The sequence below is a fragment of the Panulirus ornatus genome, chromosome 2, assembly GCF_036320965.1.
Source record: "Panulirus ornatus isolate Po-2019 chromosome 2, ASM3632096v1, whole genome shotgun sequence".
Classification (NCBI taxonomy): Eukaryota; Metazoa; Arthropoda; class Malacostraca; order Decapoda; family Palinuridae; genus Panulirus; species Panulirus ornatus.
In genome coordinates, this window is record NC_092225.1 from 73,009,298 (window position 1) to 73,029,014 (window position 19,717).

A 19,717-nucleotide genomic window follows, 5' to 3' on the forward strand; every position below is an offset into this window, starting at 1 on the left:
GACAAAATTTTACTTACACTTCTAGAGAAAAATAGCAGGGCAGCACCCAGAGGAACAAAAAGCAGGCCAATAAGGAAAAAAGCTGGAAGAACTGTGTCAGCCGTTAGAATGGGTTGCCATGCTGGAAGTCGTTGCTGCTTAAACTTCTGTTTGAACTTGGAATCTGAAAATTAGATAAAAACAACTGCTTAATGGCACTGATAGGAGAGAAAACCAGTATTCAGATCTGTCTCAAGACTGTAAGATGACATTATTGCTATCTGATATGGTGATGGATGGAGTGGTAAATGTGGTCATTGGAGGAAAAAAATGAGTTTACATTACAGTGAACCATTGATTCTTAAAGCATTTATGTTTCTGGAAAGCCTATCACAGATCAGTGTTAAAAATAAAGTAACAAAAACCTACAATATAAGGAGGGGTTACATACCAGAGTAAAATGTTTGTATCTAACACTTAAGTTAGGCATAGACATGAAACAGATTAAGAGTAATCTGCCATCCTCACTGAGCATACAAGATAAATGATATTTAACAAAAACATGCCAAAAAATTAGGTGAGAAGTAAGGCCAAGGTAGAGTGGGATAAACAGAATGAGGGTTACTTCAGGGAGGGGGATGAGTGGAGTGAGGGTTACTTCAGGGAGGGGGATAAGTACCAGGCTTGTCCATGTCTAGCCCCTGGCAAATCCCAGGTAATGCAGACTTCACATAGCCCTTCACATGTACGTGTTGATATGTATATGTATGTACATACACGTGTATGGGCATGTATGTATATATGTGTGTATATGAGCAGATGGTTCTTTCTTCATCTCTTTCATAGTGCTAACTCACTGATGCGGGAAATGGCAATTCAGTAAAATAAAATCAAATTTTATACACATTCGCCATTTCCCGCATTAGCGAGGTAGCACAAGGAAACAGACAAAAGAATGGTCCAACCCACCCACATACATATGTACATACATAAACACCCACACACACACACATATACATACCTATTCCTATGAGTCCATGGGGAAAATGTAACACGATAAGTTCCCAAGTGCACACGTGATTGTCTTGGACAATCACTTAATTGCTGTTTCCCATGTCAGTGAAGTAGTGCCAGGACACATGAAGAAAGGCCCATCCACTCATATACGCCTATACATACATAAACGCCCATACATGCACATACACAGATATATACATATATATACACATGTACATACTCATACTTGCTTGCCTTCATCCATTTCCAGCACTAACCCACCGCACAGGTAATAGCATTGCTACCCCCCCCCCCCCACTACCCTTTCAATGAAACAGTACAAGGAAAACAGACAAAAAGGGCCACATTCGTTCAGACTCAGTCTCTAACTGCCATGTGTAATGCACCGAAACCAAACCTCCCTAACCACATCCAGGCTCCACAAACCTTTGCATGGTTTACCCAAGACGTTTCACGTGTCCTGTTTCAGTCCACTGACAGCACGTTGACCCCAGTATACCACATCCTTCCAATTCACTCTTTCCTTGCATGCTTTTCACCCTCCTGTATGTTCAGGCCCCGATCTCTTAAAATCTTTTCCACAGCACCTCTAATTTGGTCTCCCACCTCTCCTTACTCCCTCCACCTCTGACACATATATCCTCTTCGTCAATCTTTCCTCACTCATTCCCTACATATGTCCAAACCATTTCAATACACCCTCTTCTGCTCTCTCAATTACACTCTTTTTATTTTCCCACATCTTATGAGCATGTGTAAGTGAAAACAAACATTGTTACCATTATCATTATTGTCTCTTTGTTCATCATGTACAGGTTGAGCATCCCTAATCCAAAAATCTTAAATCCAAAATGCACCAAATTCAGAAATGTTCCAAAATCAGAAGCTTTTTGAGTGGTGACATGACATTACAAGTTACTCTAAACACACTATATTTTCATTGCATTAATGGTATTTCATATCTTTTTTACTGTTAAGTCCTTTTGTGTGAATAAGTGTAAGAAAATGATTGCTTATTAGTAGCACATAAATTTAGAGTAACCACAGATTGTCCACATAGACAGCTAAGGTCGTGACACCTTAGCTTTTTGAATGTTCAGTTACGAAAACTATGTTTCATGTGCAAAATTATCAAAAATATTGTATAAATTACCTTCAGGCTATATGTATAAGTTGTATATGAAACATATATGGATTTTGTGTTTAGACTTGGGTCCCATCCTCAAGATATATCTCATTATGTATATACAAATATTCCAAAATCTGAAAAAATCCAAAATCATGAACACTTCCGGTCCCAGGCATTTCAAATACAGAATACTCAATCTGTATATGGAGAGACATCAAAGAGAAATACGAACAAGAGAAGACAAAAAGATTTCATTTGCATATGCTGATGATGTAGCTATTATACTGAAAACAAGACAGACTTTCAAGATGCAATGGATGGGAGGTCAGATAGTCTGAGAAGAAATGGCATTAGATCAATAAAAGTAAAACAGAAGTGATAAATACTAGTAGAAACAGACAAGATTAATCTATATTCAGAATACCAGCTTAAACAGGTGAGAAATATTAGATATTCAGGAATCATTTTTAATGATGAAAATCAACAGGAAATAGAAATATAGAATAGAATTATTAAATACAATGCAAACAACAATATACTATATCTTATACTAAAAGATAAAAATGTAAACTGAAATGCAAAACAATAATACATACCATCATTCTAACACCAATTTTAATGTATAGATCAGACACATGGTCACTCACAACAAAAACAATTTTACAGATCTAGGCTACTGGAATAAGAGCACTGAGGACAATCAGAGAAGATACAAGAATCAACAGGATGAGAATTACCAAGATAAGAGAGGGCATAAGATGATTCAAATACATAACACATTTACATTAGAAAAAAATGAAAAGAACAAGCTTTGGTGGTATGATAATTTACAAAGAATATAAGTATCTGAAAAGGATCCCAGAAGGAAGATGTCCAGCAAGAAATCCTAGAATTAGATGAATCAAAGACATACAGAAATCATTTAAAAAAAAGAGGAGGACAAAAGAGGTGATAGCAGAAAAAGAGAATACAATGATAGGAATGAGTGGAAGTCCGACTGGGAAGCTAGTAAGACGAACAGGTTTTCATAAGCAAGACTCATTATCATGACTGTCAGCATTATCATTTCATCTATTGAGAGAAAAAAAAACTCTAGCCAACCATTGACAGAAAGAGGATGAGGTGGAGATAAGTGACAGAAGGGGAGATAAGATGGGCAAATATAGATACCAGTCACTGTTCTGAGGGCATTTATTTTGCTTGTAGCTTTTGCGATGATGTATGTGGTGCAGAGGTGAATGTCACATGTATTGAATGTGATACCCAGAGTTGTTGGTATTTTGTTGAGTGGGAGCAACTGGCCATAAAAGGTGATGGATTTGTGTCTGTTTGGGGTTAAAAGGGCGACTTAAAACTTCTATGAAGATGCAGACATTCTGCTCATTTTTGTCAGTGTTGGGTTTTGTGACTGTGTGGGGGATCGAGAATATACAAAGGAACACATGGGAATTCAAACGGCAACAAAACACTAGGTCCTTTCAAAGCAGTTTGTGATTGTGGAGGGCAACAGAAACTTACATATTAGTATGGTAAAAGTTAAGAGTATACAAATAATTCAGAGAGAATATCCTGCAAATTGTTTATGTGATTTAAGGAGGCACAAATAATGGAAATAGCAACTTGAAGCAAAATATCTATCAAGTCTATTCTTAGACATATCTATACTTCTCATCCAATCCAAATGGAAAATCATTCCATATGTCGATAATCCTCTTGAAGGAAAATACTTTGCCTCATTTGAGGTAAAATGTTTAGCCATGAGCTTGTATCCATCATGGCAAGTGAAATCAGACGAATTAAGTCTTAACTTGGTAGATCAAAATTATCAAAGCCTTTAAAAATTTTCAATACTTGTATTAGACCACAGGTTTGCCTTTTCTTTTCCAAGCTAAATAAATTCATGTTATTCAATCTGCTCTTGTAAGACTTGTATCTCCGCTCAGGAATCATGCCGATAGCTTGACCCTACACTCTGTCCATTCTACATTGTGTTTCAGGTGGGGTGACCAAAACTGAACACAATATTCATGATAGGGACAAACCAACAGAGTATAAAGAAGAAAGATGACTTCCTTGGACATTAGGATGTTGAAGTGTGAGGCAAGGTTAAGCTTTTTCCTTTATACTTGAGAGTTGATGTTAGCTATAGAGTAGTTAGGATGAAAAGGGTTAAGTGTTGTAGGAAAGAAATAAATGATGAGCTAACTGCAATGAGATTGTATGTGTAGCATTTCTGTTTGATTGTGCATGTGATGAATGTTTACTGTCTTTATATTCTCTGGGTTGGTTGGTTGGGCTGTAGACCTATCAACTGCCAGGATCAATGAGGCTGTCAGCATCAAGCTGCATCCTCCAACTGAAAAATCTTAACACCTTTTCCAGGAGTTAAAGAAAACCTTATAACCACATACACTCTCACTATGTATGTAGAAACATATTCTCTATAAATATCGGGGAATATTTATTCTCTGTACTGAATACATCAGCATAACAACAAAACATAAGAATAATTCTTATTCCCTCAATAAGCGACTCAGTATAAAAACAAAATTGGAGTCCTAAGTTTACTAGGATAGGACGTATTTAGAAAATATAGCTGACAGCATTCAATTATTCTTTAGGTTAGGATGTGTTTAGAAAATACAGCTGACAGCATTCAATTATTCTTTAGGTTAGGATGTGTTTAGAAAATATAGCTGACAGCATTCAATCATTCTTAAGTATTTATTGTTAAATGTGTGTAATACCTTCCAGTCACAGAGTATGTAATTATGAGTTTGGTTAAAAATGAACTTCTCCTTCTCTGTATTAATCATTTTCTTTTCTGTAAAGTATTTTCATCAAAGCAAATTGCATCCCTACCAGTCAATACTGGTAAAAAAAAATGACAAGGTATATTGAAGGCTGTTCTAATAATTATCAAAATTTCCTATCAAAACACAGTAACATATTACCTAATTTCCGTCTTTTTTCCTCTGCTGCTTTTTTTTCATTATTAATCAAACGATATTTGAGGTCCTGGATTTGGTTCTCCAAGACAAATACTTTCCTCTCAAGGACTTTAACATGCACAGATGCTTCAGCTTCTGCACCAGGCATGATGAAGTTTGAAACTGACAGATAAACGCAGCCTCAACAAGATCTTAAGAACTGCTTTTTAGTAAAGCAATAAGTGAAGAAGCTTTAAATAAGATCAATGTCACTAAGATTAATCCATCAAGTCACTAGATAATCAGATTTCATAATAATCAACCTGGTTAAGTCTTGGCATATTCCTGTTTTTTTCCCCTTCACTTCTGATTATCAGGAACTCAGTTCATCAGCATAATATGACAACTAAACAATTCTCCTTCTTTATCATTCTTATTCTTTTCTTCACTGATTATCAGTGAACTTTCAAAGCACTTGCTATGTTTATCATTTACTTTGCTATCTACTTTTCTGCAAAGTGACACCTCACTAAATTCAAACTACCATAAAAGGGAATCATGAATAAAATATTTTTTCTAAAACAATCTTTGTTAACTTTCCTGATACATAATGATGTATAAAAATATGATAAATGTCCCTTTGAATCACCACTCCACACCTGCGACACAGAACAGAAAACAGCTCTAGCAAGTCTCAACACCTTCTGATTTCACATTCCCCCCCAGCACGGTCCATAAGCCCAGCCTTCCCCTCCAAGAGCCACGCCCAACAACCATCCCTTAATGGCCCTTGATAGGTGCAGATGGGCCATAGGAGCCTAGTAAATGCCAAATTGGCAACCTGGGTCTGTGTTGCCACTAAACAGAAAATGTGACCAAATTTCTTTGCTGTATGTGTACTAATGAATATGAACAACCCACTAAACACTACAGCATCCACAATATATATATACACATCTAACGCACTATTCATGTAATATATGAATTTATTCTTAAATGAAAATAAAAATAATTTCTTTAAATATGATCAATAAAGAAAAAACCAACACATACCAGGTAAAAAGACAAACTGTGGTGCAGAAATGATAGCATGAAAAGATAAGGCCAGAAAATATCACGAGGCCAAATGACCTTACAGACCCATTGTTATCAGCTCACGCACCCCCCTCTGGATCAATAAACTGCCAACCAAAAAAGGGAAAGAGCAAGAGAAAAAAGAAAGAAGGAAAGAGATAAATGAGGGAAAAAAGTTAAATATATCTTAAAATAACATTCAAATCTATAAACCATGATGATTACTCAAATCCAAAGTGAAAATACAACCCTATTGCAGTTACACATTACAGAGAGAGATTAAGGTAAATATAACATACTGCATACAAATACAATTACATAAAAAGGGAATGCTAAAATCAAATTATTCTACAACCAAAAAGTCACCAAAAGTACAGTATATTTCAAGCTTTTTACAAGTAAGGCAAAATTATAGAATATATTACTGTTTACATTTACAACATCCAATTTTCATTTCTATAAATGTACAAAAGGTACAACAAAGGATCTCCTCATGTTCTAGAATTAACTAAACAAGTTAAACCATAAAGTCAGAATACACACTTTCCTGCATCTATAGAAAGCTTATCAATGTGAAAATCATGAATATGAAACTACCACTAATGAAGTTCCCAGTAAGGCTCATTTACTGTTACCCTGTAACATACAGGGGTAAGAGCAGATTTACATTCATTATGCAAAGCAGTTGAACCGAAGGGTTATGTGATACTTGTCCCTGTAAATACCTTCCCCAACTTTTTATGCTGTCTATTTATATTGTCCATAATTTCAAAGTTGGCACATTCTTGCTAATGAAGATATTTCAAACTATAACTTTTGTTTATATCTATATCTAATGAGCTTTCTCAAACATAAAGAAAAAATCTCATCAAATTTACATTTGTAACTTTCAAAAGAGCTTCCTCAGACACAAGGAACATACCTCATTAAATGAAATACAAAACATCTAGTGAAAAAAGAAATCCTACTAACAGTGGAAATATAAAAATTTACATAAATGAAAATTTGGTCTGAGAGTAAATATCATTCAAATATACAATACAGTAAGGGGCTCTCAATGTGTTCAAGAATTTCAAGATAGTTTTCACTCCCAACAGACCATTGAGGATCATAAATTTTATTAACAGCAAATAAACTACTTCACAAGTATAAATTTACAGATGAAAAGGTGAATGTATGTAAAAAAGAACTTTGCTCTGCACCAACTAACAATCCACGATAGAATATATCTATACCATCACCCTCCCCACCATGCTCCCTCCTACTCTGCTGCAGCCAATCATTACTGAGTGGGTGTGACCTACATTATAAGCTCTGTCCATGCGCATGGCTCCTCTTTTGGGCCCTATGGTGAAATGTCATCAGTGTGTGCTTTGGGTTCTGTGACACAGGATAACATTAAGCAAGTATCCAATTCAAATTTAACATTCAGAAGAGCCTCTTACTGCATCCGATTTTCTGATATAATCTTCAAAGACGTCAGTGTGATCTGTTTTCATATCTGATTTTCTGAGGTAATCTACAGAAAATTTAATGTGATAATCAAAATATAAACAAAAATGGAAGGTCTAAAAATTTTCTTTTTAAGGTGCAGAAAATGCTCAGTAAACAGTGGTCAACCATATTCCATATATGTCAAAATAGACTTAATCTATTTTCTAAACTGTATGAAAAATGGTTTCTATGATTCACAATATACTAATCAAAAGAATACTATTTACAATGGCAGTCTGTGAACTTATCTGCTAAGTTAATCACTCTACCTGAAACATTTTATGTACTGCAAAAAACTAAAGCAAATTTGACATTTGCTGTCTGCTAGCTAGAACATTTAAAGACAACTTTGCAGTTGTGCTTAACACTGCAGTGGGAGGATATTCATGATTTTATCAGTTAACATTCCTACCACTGAGAATCAACGTCTCTCTTATCTCCATTGTATCCACAGTGTCCACAAAAATATTGTCTGCCCTCCATATATTTTCAAAGGCTGAGCTTTTATTGTGCGTACAAGCATATGATGTTCTCAGGGTCAAGCCATCTTATATATAATCACTGAGACGAGTGTTTCTAATGATGTGAACACCAGAAGCCTACCTCAGTGTGACTCAGGCTATCTTGAGGGAAGGGTATTCTTTCTTTACTCTTCCTGAATGCCACTTTATTTGGAAATTTCACTTCTAAGCACTGTATTCTTCCACTTGTGCTTCAAGATGGTTGGCTCTTACCTAAGAAGAAAGCAAGAATTCTCACCTGGAAGCAAGAAAATAAGCATACATGTGAGAATTCTACGCACACTGGGTGCTCAGAATGCCTGATCCAGAATGCCTGTAACATCTCATCAGTAATTCGCCTCATTTAGTAGATCTAGACCCTATTGATTCAAAACATGAGCCTAGAAAACCTTAGGACCTTGCTAATTCCATGCCCAGACATCTGTAGATGGTAATCAAGGCCAAAGGAAATATAACAATGTACTAGAACATAAGTGTGAAATTGCCTATGAAATCGTATGGAAAAGGTGGACAAGGCTTTTAGCAGATGCTATATCATCTAATTCACACCTCTTGAACAAAATTGGGGTTTGGTCCTTGTAATCTTATCACTCCTGTATGACAAAGATATATCAGATACTATCCACATGGCTAAGAATACAAAAGCAAAACCTGCAGTTGACTACACCTGTACAACAAAAATCTACCAGTAACAGGATCAAGCACTAATACTTTGCACAATTAAGAGATAGGTATCAAACCTCCAAGACCAAGACACATCACATTCAACATATGTGGGGTCAAGAAATATCTACCAAACTACTACCTATCACAGCTGTAGCACGGTGCTAACTGCCATGTCCATAACACCTTCCATTCCTAAAAGGCAAAAAAAGGTGCTAACAGCCAAAATCTTAAGACCAAGAAGTGCCACCTCCACTTATAATTCAGGAGTAACCTAACACCAATGAAGCTAGGATGTGAACCCTAACCTTATGCTTTCTGAAACTAAACTATCAAAATTTTATTGATAGCTCTTGCATTACTCCACCAAATAAAAAAGAGCTAAAAGTGCAACAATGGCTGATATGGAAGTCCTATGACATGAAAAAGGGAGGTGAGTTTAATATGTTCATCAAAGTAATGATTAAGGCAATCACCACTGACTACATCACTTGTTAAGTTTTATTCATTTTTCCAGTCAATACAAGAAAAATAAAGGCCCACAGATGAGAACTTGTTATTAAGTACGTTCAATTTACAAGTCTACTTCCTAGAGGTTGATTTTTCATTTGTTGGAGCAACAAAAATTATAATTCTCTAAACAGAATACTGCCAAAGATCCTTATTTGAATGCAGTGCTGTATATACACTCAATGTTCAATGTCCAAATCTCAATGAAGATTGCATTGCTGGAACAGTGGTCAATGGAAAGTAATGTCAAATTCTTAAACCTTGATGTTTCATAATATTAATGACAATGACAGTAATAAGTCATGCTGCAGAAGTATTCAAACAACAGAAAGACCTTTTATGATGAATGTTTTACTAATTGAAGTTTAGCCATATCATCACAAGTATTTTTGCACTAACAATACCATAAAACTGCTCTGCTTTCCTACATAATATTCCCTTCAATCTATCATTAAAGCAAAGGTAAGACTCTTTGCAGGCTGGCAAAGTGCTAATCATTAGATTTAATACTAAGACTTGGATGAGAAACCATTTTTTTTCACCTAGCATTTTGCCTGGAGTTCACCTTGCATGTTCTCTGAGGTCTTCTACTCATACACCTCAAGCTGAGTACAAGCTGTTGAGTTGAATTGTACATCAACAAATTGTTGGATGTCACAGTTCACATACCCATGTGACCATCACCATAGCCTAGCTGATGTGATACACTTTGTAAATACATTCCATTAATCCCATTATATTTCTGAAGAACACAGGCAATGTGCTGAATTACCTTGGGTCCCAGATGTTCAAGGTATTTTCTCTTGTGCTTTTTTTAATAGTCACCAACAAGGTGCAAGTATAACATGCCCCAAATGAGGCCATCATCGGTGAAACTTTGATAAAAGTAAAAGGAAAAGAAAGAAGAAATTATTCAGGGCTCCAAACTTGCTTGTAAAATTGACTCTTTAAGGAAGAAAGGTTATATGAAATGGGAAAGAGCAAAGAAGGAAGATAATTCCACAGTCTATCTGTTTATGGGACGAAAGAGGTTATCATAACAGCCAATCCTTGAGTGATCAGACCCCACACAGAAACTGTAGGAAGCAGCAGCCAAACATGTCACGGGTCAAAACCCTGGGTGGTGGAGCCACATGCACACAACTCATGAGAACAATGGCCAAAATAATATCTACAGCATAGAGACAGAGTAACAACATCATGGCATACAGAAAGCTGAAGAGCCCTAACATCATAAAAATTCATGAGAAAGCCTGTGATTCTACTCAAGTTAACAGACAGGTGGAGGATGAACCACCCCAGACGTTTGAATGGTAGTCCATACCTGGGCAAATAAAGTCCTCTGCATATATGAAATATCTACTAACAAGAAAAATAATTACAGCACCAATACAAAACTCTAAGCTTTGGGGAAGCAGATTTTATAATGTTGATTATATAGGGGTACCAGGACCAAATGAAGAATATGTTCATGCCCAGCATATTCATATTTTTTTTTTTATTATACTTTGTTGCTGTCTCCCGCGTTAGCGAGGTAGCACAGGGAAACAGACGAAAGAATGGCCGAACCCACCCACATACACATGTATATACATACACGCACATATACATGTTATTACATTAAAGTTGAATTATGGTGTTTTGAAACTGAACAGAGGGGAAAAAAATTATTCTTACAAAGAGATTCTTAGCACTCATATTTTACAGAGTTACTGTCTCCCCACTTAAGGGAAATAGGAAGTTTTGGAATAAGGTTATCAATAGGGCAAAAAACAAGGGAACAAATGGGAACAACAGTGAAAGGGGCAAAGGGGTAAGTGGTAACATGTAATAATAAAGTGAGGAGGAGATGGAGTGAAAATTTTGAAGGACTGCTTAAGGTGTTTGTTGATAGGGTGGCAGATGTAGGGTGTTTGGGTCTGGGTGGTATGCGAAGTGAAAGAGTCAAGAAGAGTGGTTTGGTGAAGAGAGAAGAGGTGGTGAAAGCTGTACATAAGATAAAATGTAGCAAGGCAGCTGGAGGGGACAGATATGCAGTTGTATTTCTTATAAAGGGGGTGACTGCTGCAGACTGGTTAGTTAAGATTTTCAGTGTATGTAAGGATCATGGTGAGGTGCCAGAAGATTGATAGAATGTATAATGCAACTGGATAAAGGCAAGGGGGATAAAGAAGAGTGCTCAAACCATAGAGGTAAAAGTTTGTTGAGTGTACCTTAGTATGCTGCATTGGAAGGTAGTGATTGAGAGGGTGAAGGCACATACATGGTTCCATCAGCTGACAAATCCACTCCCAGATATCTAAAACACTTCACTTCCTCCAGTTTTTCTCCACAAACGTACCTCCCAATTGACTTGTCCCTCAACCCTACTGTACCTAATAACCTTGCTCTTATTCACATTTACTCTCAGCTTTTTTCTTTCACACACTTTACCAAACTCAGTCACCAGCTTCTGCAGTTTCTCACATGAATCAGCCAACAGAGCTGTATCATCGGCGAACAACAACTAACTCACTTCCAAAGCTCTCTCATCGACAACAGACTGCATACTTGCACCTCTCTCCAAAACTCTTGCATTCACCTCCCTAACAACCCCATCCATAAACAAATTAAACAACCGTGGAGACATCATACATCCCTGCCACAAACCGACATTCACTGAGAACCAATCACTTTCTTCCTACTCATACACATGCCTTACATCCTCGATAAAAACTTTTCACTGCTTCTAACAACTTGCCTCCCACACCATATATTCTTAATACCTTCCACAGAGCATCTCTATCAACTCTATCATATGCCTTCTCCAGATCCATAAATGCTACATACAAATCCATTTCCTATTCTAAGTATCTCTCACATACATTCATCAAAGCAAACACCTGATCCACACATCCTCCACCACTTCTGAAACCATACTACTCTTCCCCAATCTGATGCTCTTTACATGCCTTCACCCTCTAAATCAATACCCTCCCATATAATTTCCTAGGAATACTCAACAAACTTATACCTCTGTAATTTGAGCACTCACCTTTATCCCCTTTGCCTTTGTACAATGGCACTATGCGTGCATTCCGCCAATCCTCAGGCATCTCACCATGAGTCATGCATACATTAAATATCCTTACCAACCAGTCAACAACACAGTCACCCCCTTTTCTAATAAATTCAACTGCAATACAATCCAAACCCGCTGCCTTGCCAGTTTTCATCTTCCGCAAAGCTTTTACTACCTCTTCTCTGTTTACCAAATCATTCTCCCTAACCCTCTCAATTTGCACACCATACATTGTCAATCAAGCCCCTTATGCTTCTTTCTTCAATCATCTCTCATCTATGTATACCTGTGGATCATCTTGTCCTAAAAAAAAAATTTTTACAAGGAGTAAACCCTTCTCAGCACTGACATCCATTAGATAACTTACATTCTTATTTACTCCAGGCACTCCCCCTTTAACAAATATCTCAACAGTTTCTTTACATCCCACCTTCACATTCATATCATCCATTACAAACAACTTTCAATTCCTCTCAACTCCACTTAAACAGTCATTCAAATTTCTCCAGAGAGAATTCAATTCATCCTTACCTCACACAGTCATAATCACAAGTACATACACACATACCCATGCATATTTCAAAATTCTAACCTTTCCTTTCACCCAAACTATTCTTGATCCATTCTATCCATGCTCAGTAATACTCTCCCATACTCTCAGTGAGAGCACAATGGCACATCTTTCTTTCCCTTTTCACTAATAATTTTCATTCATTCCTATCATACTACTCCTCATTCCACACCCTCTCACAACATGCAATCATCATTTCCATTTTCACTCCATACACCCTGCCAAAGGATATGGCTTTCCCTAATCCCCAGCACAACCAAAGTATAACTTTTAAAGTGTTCCACAAGCTCCTCCCTTTTACTCTCATCAGTCATGCCATTTACATTCCAAGTAATCACCTTCTGTTACTCGTCTCTTTCAATCCCAGATATAATTGGTAGACTCCAGTACTGATTCTTAGCCTTTTGAGCCTCACCCCTGACAGACCACTGGCAGACAGTAACTCCAACACAGTGTTTCCCAGATGCTGCGGAACTCTCAAAGTGTCCAAAAACTAAAACCCCAGCACATATCAAGTGTTTGTTAAATAAAAAGAGTACAACTGCACTGATGAAGTGGGGCAATACCTCCCGCTTCTGTTCTATCCATATGGGTGTAATAAAAGTTATGCTCTCCAAACAATATGTGATTTTCATCATTAAGTGGAACTACAAGTTTAGCTGAAAAATACCATGTTCTGTATTACACCATTAAACACAAGACATATGACAACCACAACCTATACTTTTATTTGGCAGTAAATCACTAACCATTTATGGTCATATACTGTATCCTTTACGATCTAGGTACATGGCTGGCAAATGTAGATATGATCCATGATCTATTCAACCAGACAAATAGCAAAATACAGAGTAAGTTACTAGTGAATATAAAATCATTCCAGTACAAGTATCAATAACTTCAGCTGCAATTGGTTAAAACCCTCTAAGCAGTCTTCATACAAGATATTCTAATCACTATCACATTTCCCTTCAACATCACAACCATACCTATCACATCAATACCTTAATCTCAATTTTGAGGAACATATATAGAACATATTCAAATGATTTTTCCCACATAATAATTATCTGAAGATTTCTTTCAAACCCTCACCTTGATCCTCAAAAAAAAAAGCCCCATCTCCATCTGTGATACCTGGATGGCAATCAATTCTAAAAATCAATGATAAGAGATTTCTATAGATTTTTTGGGCAATACATCAACTCTAACCCTTCCCAAGCAAGCAGGTAATATTCTTGTAATTATGTTTCACTTGCATTTTCAATTCAAGGCAATGATATTTGAGTTTAATTTACCCTAAATGCTCAAATCACTATATTGTAGCTTAAGAAACTAATAAATATTATAAGTGATTTCATCTGGTGAATGCACAATCCAATTTCAATCATTCTAATCATAGATAAATCAAGGACTTAAACTAAAAAAAACATGGGATTCATGATATTCTTCAACAACTCAGAAACATAAAAATGTGCATCTATCACATACAGTCGAGGACAGTTCAAGAATAAAGATTAGAGGAAACCTTAACTTTAAACTTATAAGCCTAATCCAAGTCAAGGAAACCAGAAATCCAATTCTAGGATTATAAAGATATATATATATATATATATATATATATATATATATATATATATATATATATATATGGTCAGAGAGAGATAATAACCTTCCACATACAATCACAGATCAGAGCCGTCCTTGCCATAAAGCCATATGTACATCAGTCTTATAACTCATTTATCCTAAGGAACATATTCTTTAGAGCTTTTACCACTTACGTTTCATTTTTTCACTCACAAATCCTACAAATACTAAAAAAAAAATACATCCAAAGCAAGTTTTTCATATTGATCACGATTTACTTTATACTTCCCGTCAAAAATTCAATGACATGACACCTGTCCTACTTTCAACACACGAAAGTAAAAAGCACATCTCTCATTCTACAACAAAGATAATCATTTTCTTCAATAAAACCCATAATCAAAAATGGAAATTTCTTAATAAAATAACCCGTCAACAAGCATGATGGGCCAGATGATTTTCTTAATTGTTTTCTGAGATTCGCTCATATAATTGTCTAAGGAACTTTCAGAAAAGGGATTATGTCTCATGAAATGTAGTGAGGGTGTGTCAGACTTACGTTTGACTTTACTCTGTTCAACAGCAGCCTGAGCAGACATTTTTCTAGTGAATCTTCGATACCATTGACTTGTTGATGAAAGCTAGATTTTGACTTTTCAATGTAAAGTCTTTTAAATATCACTTTCTGCAAGTTTCTACTTCATGCTACCATTGATCACATATTAACTATACCTCGTTTCGTTTCTATAAAAAGTTGTTCAATTACATATTCTATGAAGGGTTATCGTGAAAATAATATAACAGCAAATCATCGGGTTCCTTTCTACAGAGTGATGCAAAAGCTTAAATCATCTAATCCCGTGTTTTCCTACACTGACGCAGTGTAATGGATACGTCACGTTACTTCCCAATCAGGAAATTCATGACTAATATACATCACAATGTATAAGACACATGATACATTACCATACAGTAATCAATGTTCTTAATCAACCTACGAAAAGACTGGCGGCAATTTCCTGTCACCAAACAAAAAATGAGCAATCCAGAGCCAGAATACTATCGATATGGAAAACATACAGAGACACTGACTAATTACTTAGCTAAGGCTAAAATGTAATTCCAAGAAACTTGAGTGAATGATAGTATCAAAGATATCACAGGGAAGGGATAACAGTACCTGACGTTATCGACGAAATTTCCTTTTCAGTAATTGCCCATATGACAACTATATTGATGCTGATTAATGATTTCGTACATATCTACCACTTAATATTTACAGTCAGTATCATAATTGATATTGCATGAGATAAACATAAACTTTTTAAACATTCCAAATTCATAGCACTGTAACAAACTTACAGGGATGAGTATCTTTGTCCACTGCTGTGATAATCTAAAATAAAATGTTTCCTCAGAGATTGATTCAAATGAAGGGTATTACGCCATGAGTAGGGCTACATTTCATTATAGTCGACCTGAGTATTTTAGGCATGGTTGGTAACGGCTAATAGGTGGTACATCGTGAGTAGACCTATTTTTTTCTCTCTCATTTAGCTAGAGTATTTTAAGCAAGGCTGGCAATGGTTAACGCGCCGAGCTGGTCACTGCTCGAGGACTCAAGCCATTGCTGTTGGATTAAGAGAAAAAAGTATATGTTCTATCGTCTCATTTGGGCAACCGAAGTTATCAAATGATTAAATGTTACTAGTACGGTTATAATCATTCACGTTCAGGATACAGTGATAATATATCATTATATTATACTGTCGATGAGTCAGCCTAATATGTATTCAGGACGGACCGATTTCACCACGCATTTGATTTCAATGTCGTGGATGAACTGCCGAGTTTGCCGCCGAATTTAATCTACTTCTTGTTACTTAGGCGCCATTCCATTCCACTGTATGATACTTATGAATCGATTTCAGACTTGTTACTCCAGTGAAAGTTTTACTTGTAGCACAGTCAGATAAGTTAGTTGATTATCTTATTAAAGGACACACCACACGTGCAATATTGTAAATATGAATAATTTAGAAAAGACAGTTATAATGCGTTTCACGTACACTTCAATTTCTTGACTGATCACAATAAAGGTTGAGGAGTTAATATAGGTCGCTATGAGGGAAAAGTTAGTGCACTAGTGAGAGAAGTTAGTACGAGGGCTGTATATATTAGTACGAGGCCATTTTTTTAAAAGCCATTATATGTAAATTAGAGCGAGGCTACTGTATGTAAATTTGTACAAGGCATCTGTATGAGAGAAGGTAGTACAAGATCACTATGTGGGAGACGTTACTAAAAGGTCACTATATGGGAGACTTTAGAACAAGGCCACTGTATGGAAGTTAGTACAAGCTACTATATGGGGAAAAGTTAGTACAAAGTCAGTATATGGGAGGTTAATACAAGGTCATTATATGGGAGAAGTTAGTAAAAGACCACTACGTGGAAGGTCAGTACAAGGCCATTACATGGGAGAAAATAGTATATGGTCACTACATAGACGTTAGTACAAGGCCACTATGTGTGAGCAGTTAGTACGGGGCCACTTTATGGTTGAATTAAGTAAGACCAGCATATGAGAGAAGTTTGTACAAGGCCATTATATAAGATATTTTAGTACAAGGCCACTATAAGGGAGAAGTTAGTACAAGACCACTACATGGGAGTATTAAGTACAAGACCACTGGTCTTGTACTTAATGAGAGAAGTTAGTACAATGCCACTATATGGTAGAATTAAGTACAAGATCAGTATATGAAAGAAGCTAGTATAAGGCCATCAACAGCGGTGTTCCGCAAGGGTCTGTCCTGTCTCTCACACTTTTTCTCCATATCAAGTTTCTTTTCTTCCATATATGTAACTGCATTCATACGCTGCTTCTTCTTTCACTCGATCCGCATCTCGTCTTGACACAACTTCTTCATTAAACTCAGATTTGTACAGAATATAACAGTGGGGGTAGACGGCATCAAGGATAAGTTTAATACCTCAAAGACCCAGTTTCCATCAATCTCTCTGTCGAAAATTCCTCATAACTTTCCTTTCTCCTTTGACGGTTCTGTAATTCCAACTCTTGACTCAAATGAACGTACGTGGTATTACTATGTCGTCCACTCTTTCTAGGAAACCCCACATTACGGAAATGGCTAAGTCTTCCCTTAAGAAGCTGGTAGTCCTGTTTAGACGTCTAAGTTTCTTTTCTTCCGAACATTGGCTCCGTTTTTCAAAAGGGCTTATCCGTTTTTGTTTGGAGTACTATTCTCACATCTGGGGTGGTTCTAGCTCTGCATCATTATTTGACAGATTTGAGTCGAAAGCGGTCTGACTCACAAACTCTCCCAGGCTAACTTCATAACGTGACCTGCTTGCCTTAAGCCACAATGTTGGTACACTTTCCCTCCTATATAGGAATTACTTTGGTTTTTGTTCCCGAGAGTTGTCTGCTTGTGTACCCCCACTACTAGCTAAACCACGCAATACTCAGCAAGCTGCTGCGTTACATGATTACTGTGTGGATGTTGGCAACTCAAGGGTGGGCCGTTTTGATGTTTCTTTCCCTACACCTCGAAACTGTGAAACTCTATATTCTATACTCTCTCACGCCTTTCCCAATAACTATGACCTGGCACTTTTTAAAAGACAGATTTTTCGCTTCTTCCACAACTTGTAAATACTTTCCTTTGTACCTTTCCTTACCCTCTCATTAACTACTCTATATTTCAACCAAGGCCTGGCCTTGATGTAGACTTTTGACCGTGAGTGGAGCCTCCAACGTAGAAAAGAAAGAATGAGATTATTTGAGTCGTCTTGGTGAGGGCCACATATAACTTGGCACGGTGCAGGACACACGTTTCTTAACCATGGTGTAGGTAGGCTCATGTGATCTAAAACATATATGTACTCACTTCTCGTATATGGTGGCCTTAACTTCTCTCATTCAGTGGCCTTCTATTTACTAGCCCCATACAGTAGTCTTGTACCAGCATCTCCCATATAGTGGCATTTTCCTGATTTACTCTTTGTCTGTCATCTTCTAGAAGAATGATATAATATCGTGTCCCATTCAACTATGAAAATCAAACTTCAAAATATCTGACAGCCTATTCTCTCGGGTATCTACAACGCAATGCGTTCGCGGGCGCCTTCCATCTTTTCTTCTTTCTGCGTTGGTAAAGTACTACTTTTATCTCATTCACCATTCATCAAGGCATCTGCTACCTGTCTTAATTACTGATTTTCTACGTTTGTGTCGTAGAGGTTTGCAAGGCTTGTCGTCGTCTTACTCCGCACTTCCTGGCTTGTGTGATGCCAGCATTACGATGATCGCTGCACTGCGCTAAATTTCCGCGCCAATAAAAACAAAACAAAACTATTTTGCCTCCTTTTTTTATTTCTACTTTTTCTGTGCAACTTACTAGGAAATATTTGACCAGTTTTGTAGCTTTATTTTCTAATGTCCGCTAAATCTCTCTCTCTCTCTCTCTCTCTCTCTCTCTCTCTCTCTCTCTCTCTCTCTCTCTCTCTCTCTCTCTCTCTCTCTCTCTCTCTCTCTCTCTCTCTCTCTCTCTCTCTCTCTCTCTCTCTCTCTCTGGCGATCGCTGAGCGCTGGCCATGCCTATTGGCAAAATTTAGTCGTAAGTACTTGTAGACATCCACATATAAAGCTTAACTAATACATACGTTATACATACTTTGTTTGAATACGTTGTTCAGTTGTTTTAATGATAGCAGATGAACTTACATCGTGTATACATTCTATAACTTTCTTTGTCTCCAATTTGCCTTAGTACACTATCTTCTTTCTTTCACTTCAAACCACCAAAGAAAAAAAAAAAAAGAACGTAGGTATTTATAGTGGAGGGAGCAGTAGTGGGGTGTGTTAGTGTTTGTTTCCTTGTGCCAGATGTTCCCCTGGCCAGCACATACCACGATTAATATATTCCTTGCTCTCCCAACTCCTTCTCACATCTCCCCGTGTCATTATTAACTTACACTCATACAGCGTGTTCATGCATACCACTCATACAGTGTTCATGCATACCACTCATACAGTGTGTTCATGCATACCACTCATACAGTGTTCATACATACCACTCATACAGTGTGTTCATGCATACCACTCATACAGTGTGTTCATGCATACCACTCATACAGTGTTCATACATACCA

General features: G+C 36.9%; 1 protein-coding gene across 1 annotated transcript in view; it reads right to left on the bottom strand.

Annotated features, from left to right (window-relative positions):
• Positions 1-15,279, bottom strand: part of Cdc50 (cell cycle control protein 50A) — a 29,121-nt gene extending 13,842 nt beyond the window's left edge. Inside the window, exons 1-2 of the mRNA XM_071677316.1 lie at positions 15,099-15,279; positions 18-163 (exon numbers count right to left, since the gene is read on the bottom strand). Of these exons, the coding sequence (XP_071533417.1) occupies positions 18-163; positions 15,099-15,138 (186 nt within the window). The 5' untranslated portion in view covers positions 15,139-15,279. The remainder of the gene's footprint in view (positions 1-17; positions 164-15,098) is intronic.
• Positions 15,280-19,717: the final 4,438 nt, after the last annotated feature.